Genomic DNA, 19,333 nt, shown 5'->3' on the forward strand with positions numbered 1-19,333 from the left:
CTCTGTTCCCTTTGCTTTGAAACAGAGAGCACTGGCGGGCTTAGAAAATGGCTTTCTCTTCACCCCGCACTTGAATTGGGAATGTGATGGTGCAACTTGAAGAAAACAAACAAACAGAAAAAGCCGCGAAATAGCCGATGGCCGGCACCCGATAGCGGTTATGAATGACGTACACTAGATTACAAAATCAACGATTGATATTGGACTTAGGGTCCATCAGGGCGGATGTGATCTATAAATCCGATGCCACATTTTAATAATAATTCTATTTTTATATGATAGAATGTAATAACGAATATATTCCTACTTTCAATCATATTTAAGGTATCATCTGCCACATGATGATATTCAACGGGATTCTCTGCAGTTTACATCTGTTGCATGAGTAATTACGCCATCATTTGTTTACCTTCTGCAAAAATGGTTATAGAGTTGCATTTTATCTGACATATTCATCACTATTACCCATTAGAAAATCACAAACAATAGCGAAACATCTAAATCATTAATAGTTTATTTTAACAGCTTATTTTAAAAAGCAATATTCTCTAATGAAAAAGGCTTGTGGTCTTAACTCAGTCTCTCAACATTTATTTCTATTTGGAGGTTGACTAAAAAGTACGTACTTCCGCTTCGATAAATAGATAGATGACCTTTCTTAAAATAATCTCCGTGAAAAAAAATAAAAAAATCGTAGTTTAATTGATGGAAGACTTCTTGTGGTTTTACTTATATGACACACTGATTTACAATATAATAACATAAAGTTCAATGGTATAGGACATCGTTTTCAAACTATGCTCCCCGAGTCCTTGGACTCCGCCATAATTATCTTGGACTCCGCGAGGAAATTTTAGAATGTTAATATTTTTTTCCTAAAACTATAAAACTGAATCAGAGTACGCTGTACAAAAAAAGTAAAATACATCTTTAATGTAACACGTTTATCGCGTATTGGGCCTTTTAGTATTTTATTCTGCATAACGCCGGACGATTGTATTTAGCTTAGGGTAAGTTCTCGCGGTGAAAATGTTAATATAATCTCAATTAACTTCGACAGTGGAACCACTGGATGCTGGTAGATATGGCACCGTTTCAAGATCGCATGCGTCATTGGAGATGCAAGATGACGAAGTAATTTTCCTATGAAATTCGGTCAACCACGAGTAATGGTGCCAACTGTCTAAAAGCCAGATCTGGATTAGCGGCTAAATCTCGAAGAAAATGAAACAAAATGAAACATGATGTTATAGCTGAAACTTGTTCGAGTTTGAAACATTGGACATTTAGATGCAGTATCAATTTCAAAGTATAATTATATGAAGTATAATTATATTTATCACAATTATAATTGGTAATTGTTAGCTTAGGTTAGATTCTTTGTAGTTTAATTAGACAAACGTAGCACCAATGATATCTATGTTTTATTTCATTTCGTTCGAGATTTAGACGCACGTCAAATCTGGCTCAATATTTTGTTATTTGGCTTAAACATTTCTGTTCAAAAAAAAAAAAAAAATTGTAAAAATAATAGGGCACCCTTTTCCTTTAGAAAAATATATTATTCTAGCAGCCTAGCCTTTTTTCCACAAATCTTTATTTCTGACTTTGTTATGGCAACACTGATCTCAGGTTACATGTCATTGTATGATGTTAAGACTAAAGTGCCTGAACGAGTTTTCATTGAGAAGCTATTTTGTGTCCGTGAAAACACTTTTGAAGTGCCAAAGATATAAGAATGCGTTTTTAGACAAATTAATAATTAGTTGTCACCGTTATAATGAATAAGTGGCTGAATACCAGTAATAAATGTGAAACGAGTAAAAATTTTCTTAGGTCTAGCCCTAATACGAATTCATCAGTGTTGTCGTGTGCAATTACTTCAACTCAGGATAACACAAGAAGTACCGAAAGAAAGAAAATAAAGCATGATGAAAGTTTCATTGAATGTGGTTTTACGTGGACAGATAATGAAGATGGACCAAGTGGGTTCTGTGTTCAATGTAGAACAGTGTTGAGTAATTGTAGTTTGCATCCAGTAAAGTTAAAACGGCATCTAGAAACTAAACACTCCCAATTAAAAAATCCAACTTCCGAGTGGTTCAAAAGAAAGTGTTTGCAATTTAATGTAAGGAAAGAAACATTTCGTTCGTTTCTCCATCAGGAAAACAAAGGTGCTCTTATTGCTTCTTATTGAGTTACTTACCGTAATTCAGAAGATTTGATAAAACCATGCGCAAAAGATTTTATAGAGTGCACGAATGATGAGAAATTTCTTAAAAACATTAACTTTTCGCCCCTCTCTGACAACTCGGTTTCTCGAAGATTCAACATTATCGCTTCAGAGGGATGAATCAACAGATGTCGCAGGTTATGCGATGTTGCTTGTGTTTTTTTTGCTGTATTCATGAAGCTAGTTTTAAAGAAGGCATGCTAATTTTCAAACCTTTGCTTACTCAAACAATAGGCGAAGAAGTATTTAAACTGATCGATTTCTTTATAGAATAATATGTGATCCAATGACAACTTTGCTCAAGTATTTGCACTAATGGGGCTGCAGCTATGATTGGAAAGTTTTTAGGCTCAGTGGCATGCATAAAAAAGAAAAACCCGTACATCGGGAGTATCCACCACTATTTTCATCGTCATGCACTTGCAATGAAACGAATGCCAGAAGACTTAAAAGAGGTATTGGTTGATGTCAGAAAAATGGTTAATTTTATAAAATCAAGACCACTCAGTGTGAGGATTTTCAGTTTACTCTGTGAGGATATCGAAAGTTTGTATAAATATTTCTGCTTCATAATGAAGTCCGATGACTTTCTTGGGGAAAAGTGCTTGCTTGGTCTTACGAACTACGTGAGGAGATAGGTTTCTTTTTATCTGAATGCCATTTTGAACTTACATACAAATTAAGGAACAAATGCTGGATACAGAAAGTGCCTTACCTTTCGGACGTATTTGCCTATCTAAATGAAGTGAATGCTACAATACATTGTACCAGGGTAATGGACCTCAAAGCTCAGAGTAAAATCGAAGCGCTTCGATGTAAGCTCAAACTTTTGGGTGAATGTATATTCATGGAAGAACTTGATTGCTTCGAAAATCTCAGTGGCTTTTTTACTTATAAATGAAATTTCGTTTAGTGAAGGTTCAAAGTTTCATTCTTGTAGCAAATATTTGAGTTGTATACAACTACTATGGACTACTTCTCTCCTCATTTAGAAAAATAGTTGTGGATTCAAAGTCCTTTTAACTCTACAAATACCAACGATTTGCCTTTGAAAGAAAAAGAACAGCTAATAGAGATATCAGCTGATTACATCCTAAAAACAAAACTTCAGCAGGAAGAAATTACACAATTTTGGATTCAAATGACCACGGAATACTCTGAAATAAGTAACAGAGTTTTGAAACATTTTATGCGTTTTCCAACAACATATTTTTGTGAGCAAACATTTTCACTGTGTATAGCTACAAAGACCAACCTTAGAAACAGGCCAAATATTGAAGATGATTTGCGCTTACAGGTAACAACCATAACTCAAATATATTGAACTATCAGGTCATTCCTTAAGTAATGTTCGATTTTAGGTTCAGAAAAAGAGAAAGGATTTCAAGCGCTTTTAACGTTATTTAATCAATAATGTGTGTTCCATTATTATTAGTTACTCCATGCCAACGATTCACAAGCTTCTGAATGTCACTTCTATAAAATTCTTGAGGTTTGGAGGAAGAAAAGGAAGAGAGGGTAGTTTTGACATCTTCGTGTTCCAAGGTCTTTTCTATCAATATAGTTCGTAAACTTCGGAATAGATGATAACCAGAGGGGGCAAGATCTGGAGAATAAGGAGGACATGGAAGTTTTTCCCAGTCTAGCTTTTCAATCTTTGCAGATGTGATCCTTGCTGTATGGGACCATGCATTATAATGTCACCTTTACGATTGATCAAAGCAGACCTCTTTTCTTTCAGTGCAATATTCAAGTGCTCTAACTGTTGACAATAGAAGTCTGATGTAATCATTACATTGAGTGGCAGCAACTCAAAATTGATCACACCAACAATATCCCACTAAACACTTAACAAGACTTTCTTACGGTAGAGGTCCATTTTGGGCTGTGCTTTAGCCAGTTTACCTGCACTGAGCCATTGTCTGTGGCACTTAACATTTTTATAAAATATACATTTTTCATCTGCAGTTACTAACCTGTCAAAACGGCGAATTACATTCACGAGAGTGCAAATATCCACTCTTGCTTTAAGGTTGGCTTCTCTCAAATCATGGGGATCCATTTTCCAAGTTCTGACACCTTTCCAAGTTGTTTCAGATGACAGTGAACTGTTGAATGGGTTGAATTAAGCTTCTGTGCTAGTTTTTCAACTGTTACAGCACAATCTTCATCACGTAGAGCCAGTAGCAAGTCATCATTAAACTAAAAAGAACGACATTAACGTGGCACATCACTTTAGCTGTAGTCACCTGATATGAACTTTTCAAACCACCTTTAACATTTTCATTCATTTTGAGACTCCGTACCATAAACACTTTGAATGTTTCGTGTGGTTTCGGCTGCACTACTGCCTTTTTTTAAACTCATAAAGCATTACATACCTAATGTGCTCTTCAGACACATTCATCTTCATAAGTTTAATTGATTAATGATGTGAAAAAGTGGGGTTGGGTTAGTTTCTTTTATTTGTCTGAATATTTTTATACAAATCCTGCTACATATTTTAGCCATTAAAGCCTTTTACAAAGACAGAAATGATGATGCACTTTCTGTATTAAATTTTCGGACATTACTTATGGGATGACATGATACTTTGTGAACAAAAGCAAGCTCATCCGAGGAACTGATGGACAAATAACTACACTGGATTTATATCAGTATATTATTTTACTGATATAAATTTTCCAAGCAGAAATTTTTGAACAAGTAAGTAGAAGTAAAAAAATGTCTTTAAATGTATTAAAAATATCAATATTTAAAGACCCTGATTTAGGATAAGGATGACCTAAGAAATATTATTTGTTGTCTTGTTTTATCACAAGGTGACGCTACTGTAAGATAATTGTTCCTTTACTATGAATTCTTTACATCTGGTTTCTATCACACGGACTTTTTAATCGCGAGAATATTTTACTTCTGACAGAGTTACAATATATGAAATTGAAAATAACTAAATAAATGTACTGGCAACTTTATTATGACTGATTCCACCCTACACACCATTTGATTAGAAGTCCATATATTTTTATATCTACATATATATATAATGCTGGTGCATACTGTCTTTTCATGTAATTACTCCGTAGGGTGTGGATGGATCTTCACCAAAATTGATATGGAAGTTCTTTAGGCCCATGTGGGGGTACATACAAATATTTAATGTTGCATTTTGCTGTTTAAGGGGGGGGGGTTTGTGTTTTATACCACTATTTCGTCCTCTGTCACTGGACTTTCTCCAAATTTGACACGAATGTTTGTTTGGTCCATGCGGAGATACAAGCAAACTTGCGGTTTCACATTTTGTGTTTTGCAGTTTTTATTGGCGTGTTGTACAATTACATACAAGGAAAACGACTTTTCATGTCCCAAGATAAACATTTTATTAATCATAAATTTATTTAACTTCCGTCCAGGGTACTAGTATTTCCAGCTAGAATAAAATATTGTTCTTGAACTGTTGAGCACTACAAAAACCAGAAAGTTAATCATGTTACGGTTAGCTTGCAAGTAATTCATTTGCCATCAGTTGGTGACAGACGGGAAGAAAAAAACGCTTGGACAGGCTTGTAAATGCAAAAGGACGTGGCCAACTGATCAATTCCCTCAAGAGAAATCAGGATTGGATTGTCTATAATCGTAGAATGGCTACTTTTTGAATGAAACAAACTACACAACTTATCCAGATGTTCGTATGGCAGAAAGAAAGTCAAACTTTACAATATATTTTTAAATTTAATTCAGAAACATGATCGTGACTAACATTCTTCATGACTAGTTCACATCTGTGTTATATCTCTCAACAAACATTAGTGAAGTGTTTGTTTCTGAGTGCTTCCATAACAAATGGTTTTCACAGCATGTTAACAAAGAGCACAGATACTTACCTAGATTACTGATACACAAGTTCTCAAAATAGCCCGTGTATGTTCGGTGTCGAAAAAAAACGTGATATAAGCACCTAGGCTTTGACAACATACGAAAACAATCATGGACTGGAGATATATGTTTGAAGACGTATCGATACAGAACAACAAACTGAAAAAAACACTACAGTAACTTCTACGTCACACTCATACAATTCTACCAAACCCCACCAATACCATTCATCCAATTAAGATAGTTATTGAAACATTATAGTTACATTAGAATACTTTGAATTAGACGATCATATCGTACTCTTTTAATCAGATCTCAAAACACTGGCCCTATAGGAGGTTCATGATTGCGTACGTATTTGATCATTTTAGTTACAGAGGTTTTCGATTGGTTGATGATTAAAAGTGAATTCTACATTAACACAGGAAATAATTTTTTTCTATTACGAACCTTTTGAAATATTTACCAAAATTTAAATAAATCAGAGAATGCTTAATCTAAAAACTATAACAAAAAATGCTTAAGGGCACTTTTAAAAAAAGTTAGTTCTAAAAGTAATACTAAAATTGTTCGCGCATGTCTGTTTCATTTGTTGAATTTAGAATTTTGTTGGCAGCCAGACAGATTTCTCTCCAAGAAAACAGTATATCTTCACTTTCCGTATCTTTGCCACATACGACAAATCTGATAACGCACAGACCACGTATTCTTGAAGACTTCAGAGCTATCTTTCTTCTTTCTCTTATAATACGTAACATCTCTTCATTCTGTGTATCAGAACCCTGAAAAATAACCCAGACATTTGTAAGTCAGATTTGGTGATTGCAGGAAAACATATACAACTAACCGAGATTTAATTTCAGTCAATCCAACAATTTTTTGTGCATTATTGAACGACACCTCGTCCAAAAAACACTGACTTCGAATAAACTGTATTTAATGGAAAAGGTGAGTTATAATTCATACTTCATTTTATATTTTGAATACATTTAAACAGAGGAAACAGTTTATTAGAAACTAAACATTTGCATGTGATTTTTCTTGCGACAGTTCCCACTAACCAAGTTCGTGAATAACAATAATTAAACTTAATAAGAAAAATAGTTGTAGGATAGTTAGTTTAATTAATCTTCAAATTAGGAATAAAGTGATAAAACATTAGGATTTGTAAATTTTAAATAAAATCAGTTATGGTGGTTGACAATAGTTATCAAAACCATTTACTCATTTGTAACGCCATTCTTAAAAAAATTCAGCAAGCGTAACAGTGAGTTTAAAACGAAACTACTACCCATAGCAACAGCTACACAGCGCATTTTTATTACATAAAATATTATAAACACAGAATTTTGCTGGGTAAAGTTTAAGTATTTACAAAAGAATTGTAGAAATAGAGCAATTATGTGAGGTTATATCATCCCAAGAGATGGCATACTATGAGAAAACAAATAAGAGATTGCCTGTTATAAAACTCGTTTTTGTGCTCTTTATGGCAAGAGCATTTCAGGTGTATTTAAGAAATTGTAACATTTGATCAGAAAATAGATCGACTATTTTTATATAAATAAGTGATCACTTGTGAGTAATGACTAATGAGAGAGTTTGGTTTGATTTTTGCGCAAAGCTACTCGAGGGCTATCTGCGCTAGCCGTCCCTAATTTAGCAGTGTAAGACTAGACGGAAGGCAGCTAGTCATCACCACCAACATCCAACACTTGGGCTACTCTTTTACCAACGAATAGTGGGACTGACCGTCATATTATAATGCTCCCACGGTTGAAAGAGCGAGCATGTTTGGTGTGGCAGGGATTCGAACCAGCGACCCTCGGATTACGAGTCAAGTGCCTTAACCACCTGGCCGTGCCGGGTCTACTAAGAGACATATGGTCAATTATGAAAACTGAATATTTAATCAAAATAAAAAAACAAAAACAACACTTAGTCAGTTGTGAGTACATAAACAAATACATTATCACTTGTGATTTCTAACTGTACTTAGTAAAAGTTTCATGAAAAAGAGACTTAACCACTCGTAAATACTGAGGGAAATTTTTCGTCAAAAACACACGTATTCAGCTGTTTCCATTGTGTGGGTGTTTTATCAAAGAATGTCATACTGAACCGTACGAACATAACGAGTTTTATAAAAACTTCGTTATTACTTGTTAATTATGACTCCATTAAGTAAATGTTCATCTGAAAGAAAAACAGTCGATCAGCTGCCAGCGATGAGTGAGTGTTCTGCCAAAAATAAATGTATTCAGTTGTGAGTACTATTTAAGTGTTTAATCAAAAGAATAACTCGTCAGTTGAGAGTATTAACCAAGTATTTAATCAAGAGGATACTTGGCCAGTTGAGAGTACCAACTGAGTAAGTGTTTAATCAAAAGGATATTTGGTCATTTGAGAGTTGCAGTGGGATGTTAGGTTATTAATTAGTATAGGTATAAAGGTGTTCCTTTATATTGGTTTTAGTTGTTATGTAAGTAGGGTTTCTTTGATTTTGCGTTTGTTTATATTTTTTCTCTACTTAGTATATGGGTGTTTTCTATGGTTACTTTGTGTTTATTTGATTTGCAGTGTTCAAAAACGTGTGAAGGTGTTTTTTTGTGTTCTTTGAATCTTATTTCTATTTTTCTGCTTTTTTCTCCAATATAGAAGTCGTGGCAATTGCATTGTTATCTCATATTCGATTCTATAGTTGACGTTGTGAATAATCACTAAATGCAGTAAGTGCTTGAACCACTATCTATCTGTCTATTCACCGTCACATTTTATCGAATTCCGTACTATTTCAATATTTATTTTATGTATATGAGAAGAACCTGAAGTTAGATTAGTTTAAGCAGCTGCTAGAGAGATGAAATGGCAAGTAATGTCGTTTTTGAGCTTTTAATTTTCAAACATCAATTTACGTTTATCAGAAGATAAATATGCAGAAAAAAATATGTAAAAAAGTTACGATGATTACAATTTCAAGATAAAATGAACATTTTCTCACCTTCAGCCTGAAGCAAACAACTCCCAAAACCAGAGGAAGTACAATTTCAAACCTTTGGTCGTTTCTTATTAGGTTTTCAAACTCGTGAATAAGTCTAACATGCTGTTGAAGGATATATTATTTGGATTAGTTATCACACTGGTGGGCCAAGTTATTAAAATACACACACACATGAAAAATTACGATAAAATTAACGTAAGATAAATGATTCGATCTAGTATATCACAAATCAATAATATTATGATCGTTTACAATGATAGCATTACTATACTTTGTTTGTTTTGTACGGAATTGAACCCAGGATTTTTACATTGGGAGTCCGTAAATTTACCGCTGACTCACCGGAGGACAGTGATAGTGTTAGCAAAAGTTAAAACTATAGTCTGAATATTTTGGTATCGCACGTACTGTTATTAATAAGTTATTTGTTTTAATACTGAATTAAATAAAGGACTATGATTATGGTGGTATTCCAGTATTTGATTACCCGAATTTAACTTCCAGAAATCCATACAACTTACATATAAATGCAATTATATACGTACAGTTTTGGAAATAAAGGGTGTTCCAAATTGAATACGTCAAAAAGGAAGTACCGTTTGAGAGAACAACAATATTGAAAACTTCTAAGTTTCAGTTTTGTTTGTTTTGAATTTCGCGCAAAGTTACACAAAGTTAGAGAGAAGGCAACTAGTCATCACCACCCACCGCCAACTCTTGGGCTACTCTTTTATGAACGAATAATGGGATTGACTGTAACATTATAGCGCCACCACGGCTGAAAGGGCGAGCATGTTTGGTGTGACGGGGATTCGAACCCGCGGTCCTCACATTACGAGTCGAACGCCTTAACCCACCTGGCAATGCCGGGCATCATAAATAATAATGATAAACGATGTGAATAAAAATAGTAATAAATGACTTAATAAAACTTACTAGTCTTCAAAAGATTTTTGTTTTGAAATTGTATTGTTATCTATAATAAAAAACTTCAACTTTCTTTCCGGTATATTTATTTTGGGACACCATGCAAGTATGAAAACGTACCAGTGATACAAATATACAGGTCACAAATATTGAGTTTTTACAACTGAATGTTTGTTACGTTATTACATCAAATATAAAAACAAAATTAAGTTGTACATCCCACTAATATTCTATATTTTTTATGCAAACAATACATTGTTTTACGCTCTCGTTATTTTATAAATATATGATTTTTTATTATTATTCCAATTTGTCCTATGTTACTCCCTACAATCAACCAAGTTGCTTAGTTACCATTTGACCTTCTCAGTTCATATAAGCCCACATAACTTTAATAATATTCAAATTGGAAGCTTGTGCGAGCAAACTTTGGTTACGACTATTCCATTTAACCTTTTGTTTTCAGATATCATTTCAACACATCTGCCAAAGGCTCAAGATCACAGTTTTTCTGAATGATGAATCCCTGCCTAACATGTCTTGTACCTGAGAAGGTTATATGATGGATATAAATTAATTCGTACCCATCAGCAGCCAGGGTGCCATCAAATTTGTGCAAATATCTTCAACATTATTGGTTGAAATGCAGACCTTACATGGTTTATTGTAGATGCTGTACGTTGGCAGCTATACTTATTTTCCTCTCTACTATATAGCAAACTATCATGGATGGTGCTAAACAAACTGAATTCTGGAAAATCACAGTTCTTCAGGTTTACTTATTTTATCGTTTGAAGTTAGTACCCAATTCAGCCTTTTGGATTAGTTAAACATCTATCGAGATCACTTAATACTAATATTCTATCTTAGGGATAACATCCATGCCTGTACTTACAGCTATGTCATAGACAAGGTATCTACTGTATTGTTATGTTATGTTATAAATTGTGTTACTTAACACTGCTTTTATAGAGTTGGGTCGTTTCACTTCGTTAAGTTTTATTATCAATAGTACTAGTTTCATGTATTTCCTGATTACAGAATTCCCATGTAGTCCCTATTGAAACGTGAAGTATCTCTCAAGTCTACCGCATGTTATAACTCTTACCAGTACAAACTTTTGTATAAATACAAATTTGTCACGTGAAATGTTTTGATTTATGAGGGCAATCACCATACTACTTTTGGAAAGAGCATGATGTCTGTATTATTATATATATTATGCTGGTGTGTGTTTGTTTGATTGGTTAGATGACAACCAATCACATTGTAAAACACCAACAAATGACTGTACCCATTTTAGATCATTTTCATGCAATACAACAATAGCAATATCATAATATTTCCTTTTTATATGTATTTCATTACTTGTTTCCATGATGAAAAGTACACAGTGTATTATTTACAAACCCGTATAGCAACAGGGATACAAATAAGTTTCGTCGAAAAAAATTAACACGTATTACTAATGGGAGATAAATAGACACTTATCTCATGAGGTTAGCATTCCAGGCTCGATAGTGAGTGTAAGAGTTTAATTTAGTTAAAAAGTTGGAAAAGAACTATAGACGTAAAAGATTCAAAACGAACCCCATGAATGTTTAAATTTTATAATAATATCATGGATCTTTGAATGCTACTCGCGTGATAAAAGTTTCTAATTGCATTCCCCTGTAGCGTGTATCATTTTTATTCTAGAATAGCCGTGTTTCGCTACTAGCTGCATAAAGTGAAAGATGGCATGGATGTGGGACATTGCACGCTTGAAAATCCTCGTTTGTTTGCTGACCTTTATTGTTTTATTATTATTTTGCAGTTTGTGAGGAAAGCGAAGACACTTAAGTCTAGTATACTGTGCACACTCAGCGCAGTGCGAGTCCAACCCCTTCAGATACCTTCTAAACCAGGATACATTTTATAAATTCCTACCATACAGCTTGTGCACTGGCGTTCTTTTTTTTAAATATATATATTTTTGCTTCAATTTTCTATTCTGTCTACAAAGAGAGTCTTACTCATTAAATTAGTATTTGTTTATTTTCAAATGCTTAGTCAGTTTATTTCTAATGCTTTCATCACTTTTGATGCAAAATTGTAATGAAGTGTATCCCCTTTTACATACATTTATTATCTTATATACATACAATCTAAAACTCTCAGTATTATAACTGAGTAACTCAACATTCATGTAAATAAAATGTTACATCACACATGGTAATCCACTAGAATGTTATGAGTAACTGTATTTCTTTAATTTCATTATCAATAGTATTTCAGAAGCAACCCGTACCTTTCTTATATACGTTTGTAAGCCACGTACACCGAACATTCGAAACACAAACCACATCTTCAAGGACCGGAATCTTCTGCCACAGGCAATTCCCCAGTGCTGAATTTACCAGAAAAGATTGTTGTATAAAATTGTTACATTTACTGAAACAACAACAACATATATAAAAGTGTTGATTCAGTTGGGGCCAGTAATTTGTATCCACTCGCTTCGGGAAACAGTTACTTCTTTCACAAAGTGTGACAAACTGTAACATGAACATAGTGGACACCATGTATGTCAGACAGTCACAAACGGTAACAAGAAAATAGTGGAAACTACGTACATGAAACGTTGTGTGACAATTTTAAATGAATCTCTGAAAGTAATAAAAAAGTTTTGGATATCAAGTATTCTAGTGACCTAAACGTTTGTTGTTTTTTTCTTAATTTCGCGCAAAGCTACACGAGGGCTATCTGCGCTAGCCGCCCCTAATTTAGCAGTGTAAGACTAGAGGGAAGGCAGCTAGTCATTACCACCCACCGCCAACTCTTGGGCTACACTTTTACCATCGTATAGTGAGAATGACCGTCACATTATAACGCCCCCACGGCTGAAAGGGCGAGCATATTTGGTGTGACGGGGATTCGAACCCGCGACCCTCATGTTACGAGTGTCTTAACCACCTGGCCATGTTGGGCCGTTAAACGAAGTGACTAGGTTTTTATAGTGTTGAATAAAGAAACATCAAAACATTATTAGTTGAGACAATAGGTATTTGAAGGTGAAGGGGCGAGTATATCTTATGTAATGTCAATATACCTGTCACAGCAGTTTTCTGTATATTTAGAAGATGGTGCCTAAACTCGAGCTACTTTAATTATAAGAGTTCAGTTTCAGTCATGTATTGAAAGCAGAATTTGTCAGTTTAGTAATTACAAATTTGTACTTTCAAAGACGTTTTCTCATACCAGAATCTATTCTCTGTTTGGAATCTTTAAAAAATTTCCACAACAATTTCGTGGATGTGAGAAAAACGTAAAATCTTAATGTTTCACGTGAATAATCTATTTTTAACCATTCGCACCACAACACAAAGTCTTGTCTGTCAGATACTCAGTAGTCACCAAAATGAAGTCACATAAGGAACTCTTAACGTTGTATTTAGTACTCTCCTTACGTCATTAAAACGTGCGCATGTCATGAATCACGAGAAGAATTATGTAATATGTAAACTACAACATGACATATGAACTTCAAAAGCAAGAAATAAAAAAATATTTTTACTCTTAATTCTGGCTTTATTATATCTTGAAACTCTTTCAGGAACCCTGCAGAAGTACATCAAGCAATGGGACTGAGATAGCTTGAGTAAATTATTAACAATTAAGCAAATTAGTAACATCCTAATGTGATAGAGAATTCTAAAAACACTTTACTTTTCGATGAATAGAAAAAACAATGACATTTCCTAGTTCCAGAGATAATTTAAAGTTGAGAGCATTGTTAAACGCAGCTTCCAGTTTTAAAGTTATGAAGATTAATTGTGTTCATGACTGTAACAGATTGACTAGTGTTACATAACCACCTCACGTTATTTTCAACATTCTCGATTTATTTGCACTTTACAAGTCCGAACGAACAAAGTTAGGCCCCCATGTAACACCCCTGTAAAAATAAAAATTTTGGAAACGTTATACGAAACTACAGTAAAACCTTTCAATTTTAATGTTTCAGTAAAAAAGTAATAAACTTAAGAGTGAGACGTAAACATTACATGAATACAAGGAAATAACATTTACCCTCGTGATGGCGATACACCCATCACTTGAAATAAAAATATATTCTCAAGATGGCTGGTATGGGTATTAGAACTTTAATTAAAATTGAGAATACATTTTTAACACTTACCCTGTAATCGACTGTTTGTTCGTGCAAGTCTTCCTTTAAGTATACAGGCGTGACACAGAAAGGCTTAACAATATATTCACGATCTTTTACCCTAAAGTAAACCACAAAATATGCATTCTTTAGTCTTGTTGTGATTACAGAAAGAGAAATTGTAATAATAGTATTTTTTTCCCTATAAAATTTCTAAGACACCTCTTCAAGAATGTGGGTATCCTCCAGGCTAATAATAATAATAACACATCTTCAGAGTTACCGTTTTTGGGAACTCCGGTTCAAGTTTTAGGTTTCCCAAAACTGGTCTCCCGTTGTGAGAGCCGCAATTACGAACTTTCAATGCTAAAATCCGGGATTCAATTTCCTGCAGTCAACACAGAAAATTGTCCATTATGGCTTTTGTATAAAAAGCAAATTCCAAAACTGTTTAGCCTGAAGTTCCTAAGACCTTAAACACCCTGACTGAGAACATACGCTTAATGAGGTAAAAATAATAAATATTAGGCACTTTGAGACACCTTACTTTAAAAATAATTTCTTTGAAAAATAAAAATATAATCCAAAGCATAAAAAACATCGCATAATAATATTTGTTGCAACAACTAAAATCCTCGCAGAAAATTTTTTTGTGTGCTAGAAAAGTCCTGAAAGCTTTTGGTGACCCAATAGTATTGTTGCCTGGCTGATTACTCAATAGTAGAGTTGTAAACTTGCAAGGACTGAAATCAGTGATGGAACATCTCGTACATTCGCAAGATTTTAATATTTTTGAGCCAACTAGTGGCTCAATGGTAAGTTTGAGTGCTTATAACAAACAATCAGGTATTGATACACACAGATACTTTATTACGTATTTCTGCATTTAATAACAAACAAACAAAACTGAGGCCTTTCGTATCCGAATCTCACTAGCAACACATGCACGTTTAGATCATAAGATGCGCGTGCATATTTTCAGGACAAACAAACTGTTATTATAATAGCCTATGTGAGCGTGTTACAAAGAATATTACATCATGTTTTAGATTGAAAGACAAATATTGTAAAGAATGTAGCAACTTTCGTTCATTTAATTAAAACATTTTAACAACCAGATTTAAGAATTTTATTAATTATTCTAAAATAATTAACTTATAACATGGACTGATTGTTTACAATTGTTACAATGAGTTATAATACTTTAATTACCATTTTGAAAACGAATATTTACATTATTTTCTACGAGTGCATGAAATAGAAGAAGTGACTTAACTCACCACATAGTACAACAATCGTAGTTGATAAGCATCCATTTCGTAGGAGACAATATGAAAGAATCCGCATACTGAAGTTAGAAAAATCACAAACTTACACTCATTTCTGAACTGTGATGATTTTGTTGTTTACAAACACAATTTTTATCTTATTGTTCGAATGCAGAACATTTCATAAAACGGTTTTGCAATAAGATATATATTATATATCAATATAAATGTTTAGAGTACTGATAAAGACAATACCATAGTTTCAGTATATATGCATCGTTGTAATATTTGAAATAATTATGGAATACACATAGCCACGAATAATAAGTTATTGTAAATAAGTTACATAATACATTAATTTTTGTATTAGCAGAGGCCAGCCAAACATTTGCAGTCACATTAGTACCTTTATTGCAACAGCAGTTCTTTAAATACAGGATTTCCAGAATGATACGAAACAATTATAATCGCAGACACGGAAATTTATAAGTTCACTTGTCACAGGCCTAACATCATTCAAGCCTTTATTTATATATAAAGAGATAACACTAAGTTGTGTGCGACGTTTGGTTTAGTTAGGGCTAAACTTTACCGTACTTAATACCAACAATAAATAAACTTACATTTTTATCCTACAACCTAATGCTAGACCTTTTCATAAACTTCAATACGCTTTTATTAACTTGTTGTACAAATGTTTTGGCCTCGCATGGCCAGGTTGATAAGGCACTCGACTCGTAATTTGAGGGTCGCGGGTTCGAATCCCCGTTATACCAAATATGCTCGCCTTATCAGCCGTGGGGGTATTTTAAAGTTACGGTCAATCCCACTATTCGTTGGTAAAAGAGTAGCCCAAGAATTGACGGTGGGTGGTGATGACTACCTGCCTTCCCTCTAGTCTTACACTGCAACATTAGGGACGGCTAGCACAGATAGCCCTCGTGTAGCTTTGCGCGAAATTAAAAAACAAACAAACATAATGGTCACAACTGTGGCTAATGAAAACAACGTTGGCCACACTATTAAAAAAAAAGAAAGATGTTAGTTTAATCAAAATAATTGTATTTCAACTAACCTTCATTGTGAATATTGATGGAGGTTTTCATCAAGTTTTGTGAAATTTGATTTAATATCTACGCACAATGGGCATCTTAGCTCTGCCTCTAAATTTATGTCAGTAAGCCGAGATCTGTATCTGGACTTGAGAAAATCTAGCGTAGAAAATACTGACTTACACACCCATGTGGATTCAAACATGGAAAATAATTTTAAATTTGCTATATTTAAATTTGGAAGACTCTCAATTATCAAAACAGTGAGCCACATCTCTCTGATAGAACATTTTTGTTTACCTTTTATATGTTCTACACTTTGCAGGGTAAGCATTTCCACACTTATCCAAAGCAAAAAGATGTAATTTCCTCACTGAAATTTCCTAAGTCAAATTGAAATGGATCGTGCAAAAATTAAATATCAGTTTCAAATTTTTTAAATTCGAAGAAACGTGATTTAAATTTTGAGATAGATTTTTGAACCAGTTTACATAGAAATAATCTTTAGCATGAGAGAAATCATAGTCCTTATTAGTTTGTAGAAAACTATTCAACTTTGCAAAATGTGTCAAATCATTCTCTTGTAATTGCTCCGCAAGGAGGTTTAGTTTTAATTGAAATTCATGAATAGACTGTGATTGCTCTCTTATTATTTCACCTCTTCCCTGAAGCTTCGTATTCAAATTATTCAAGTGAGCCATCATATCGCACAGAGAGTGCAAATCACATTGTCATGACAAAAATTTCAATTTCAGGGAAATTTTTAATCTCACCTTTTTCACAAGATACTCTTTTTATTTGAAGAAATGAGGAAGTAAATCGTTCCAAGACTTTTTCTCTACTTAACCATCTTACATTTGCAAAACCAGTAAGATCATTAAAAGTACAGTCACTGCTTTTCTTCAAAGACTCAACAAACTGTTGAAGGATGAGAGAGCTTCCACTTCTAATATAATTCACAATTTTTACAACAATGTCCATTAAAAGTTTCAATTAATCACTTTTAGACATGTGAGCACATAAGATTTCCTGATGCAAAATGCAATGGAAAGATAGCAGTGTGAACTTCACATTATTTTCATTTAAGTGCTGCTTCAAAAGACATACAAATCCTAATTTCACCCCAGTCATGGCGGGAGCACCGTCTGTTGTGACAGAAACCAGTTTTTTAAAATCCAGATTGATTTTTTTTTTATTTCAAGAAATTTTTCGAAGATAGCGCAGATAGCCTTCGTGTAGCTTTGTGCGAAATTCAAAATAACCCAAACAAACCAACAAAATGTTTTCTCTCTCTCTCGGGTTTGGGTATGATATGTACGTACCCTGGAGGGTCAGGTGCTCTTTGACCTCTTCCTCCTTCCTTTACTTGTGTGGTCATTCAGTGTTTGATAGTGTTAGTTACTGCTTTTTGGGTCAGAGTGAGCTGAATTACTACGACCCTCTTCAGGGGAATGTGCATGTATTGAAAAACATGTATAGATATTGTTTTTCCCTATCAGTAATATATCTAGTTTGTTGGTGGCACTTTTTTTCTTTATTACTTCTTATTTATATTTTTATTATTTTACATTTTTTTCACATATTTATTTTTTATTTTTATGTTTAAAATATATATTGATCGGGAGAGGTGTTTAGGACTAATTTCTTCATGTATGAGGTACCTGTTTAGTTCGCATAGTAATTCGTTTTTCATCCAATTTTTTATCAAAGTACGTTATTATACTATGTAGGAGTCTATCTGGTACGGTTGGTATGTTTGAATATTTTTGTATAAATTGAGATGATGTTGTTCTGTGAGCTCTATATGCTGTTGTGAGGAGTTTGTTTTCTATTGTTTGTAGTTTGGTTTTCATTGTTTTGTCACTTACAGTAATCCAAGCTGGAGCTTCAGAGTCAATTACTGGTCTAATGTATGTTTTGTAAATTTTCAGTATATTGTCTGTTGATGCTCCACTGTACTTGCCAGTTAGACTTCTAGCATAGTTGGTTCTTCGCCAGACTTTACTTTTAATTTCGTTTACATGGTTAATTCAAGTTAATTTTGAATCATAGATTAGACCAAGAAATTTTGCCGATGTGGCAGTCTGAAGTAGTGTTCCATTCATATATATTTCAGGCTGTAGTTTTTTGTATTTTGTCAATTTTGTAAAGACGACAAGTTGTATTATTACTGTGTTTATTTTTATTATGTATTTTTAACAGTATTCGCTTATTCTATTTAGTTGCGGTTGTATGTTTGTGGCCGCTACTGTTAGTGTTGTGGCACTTTTCCAGACTTCCACATCATTAGCGAACTGTGAGGAGAATCCATGATTAGAATCCTTCAATGGCATATTGTTTACGTATATGATGAAGAGTATACGGCTAACCACCCTTCCCTGAGGGACGCCAGCTTCTGGAGTAATGTACTCAGAAAAGGCACCCTCGACATTTACTCTACATTTTCTATTTTCCAAAAAGTTTGATAACCAGCGAATAATTCCACGCGGTAGTTCCATTTCATTCATACGGAACCGTATACTATTGTGCCGTACAGTGTCAAATGTTTTCTCAATGTCAAGAAATCAGGCGACAGTATATTGTTGTTTGTTAAAGCTATCTATTATTTATTCGGTTAGATCGACTAGGTGGTCAGTTGTTTGTTTACATTTCCTGAATCCATTTTGTTCTTCTGGTAATTTTCATGTTATCTCCAAAAATGTGGAGAGTCTATTACTGATTATTCTTTCAAGAATTTTACCTACACAGCTGGTCAGGCTGATTGGTCGGTAGCTATTAAGTTTATTTGCTGGCTTTCCTTCCTTATGGAACATTAATATATTAGCA

The 19,333-nt window shown here is 33.8% G+C and overlaps 1 protein-coding gene across 3 annotated transcripts in view; it reads right to left on the reverse strand.

Annotated features, from left to right (window-relative positions):
* Positions 1 to 5,113: 5,113 nt before the first annotated feature.
* LOC143252612 (aromatic-L-amino-acid decarboxylase-like) overlaps positions 5,114 to 19,333 on the reverse strand; it is a 39,365-nt gene continuing 25,145 nt past the window's right edge. The window contains exons 8-12 of one of the 3 annotated variants that reach the window (XM_076505011.1): positions 15,468 to 15,535; positions 14,218 to 14,308; positions 12,328 to 12,426; positions 9,111 to 9,212; positions 5,114 to 6,891 (exon numbers count right to left, since the gene is read on the reverse strand). In XM_076505011.1, the coding sequence (XP_076361126.1) occupies positions 6,670 to 6,891; positions 9,111 to 9,212; positions 12,328 to 12,426; positions 14,218 to 14,308; positions 15,468 to 15,535 (582 nt within the window). In that variant the 3' untranslated portion in view covers positions 5,114 to 6,669. The remainder of the gene's footprint in view (positions 6,892 to 9,110; positions 9,213 to 12,327; positions 12,427 to 14,217; positions 14,309 to 15,467; positions 15,536 to 19,333) is intronic. The other 2 variants (XM_076505009.1, XM_076505010.1) reach the window with 2 other exon arrangements.

The sequence above is a fragment of the Tachypleus tridentatus genome, chromosome 6 (genome assembly GCF_004210375.1).
Source record: "Tachypleus tridentatus isolate NWPU-2018 chromosome 6, ASM421037v1, whole genome shotgun sequence".
Classification (NCBI taxonomy): Eukaryota; Metazoa; Arthropoda; class Merostomata; order Xiphosura; family Limulidae; genus Tachypleus; species Tachypleus tridentatus.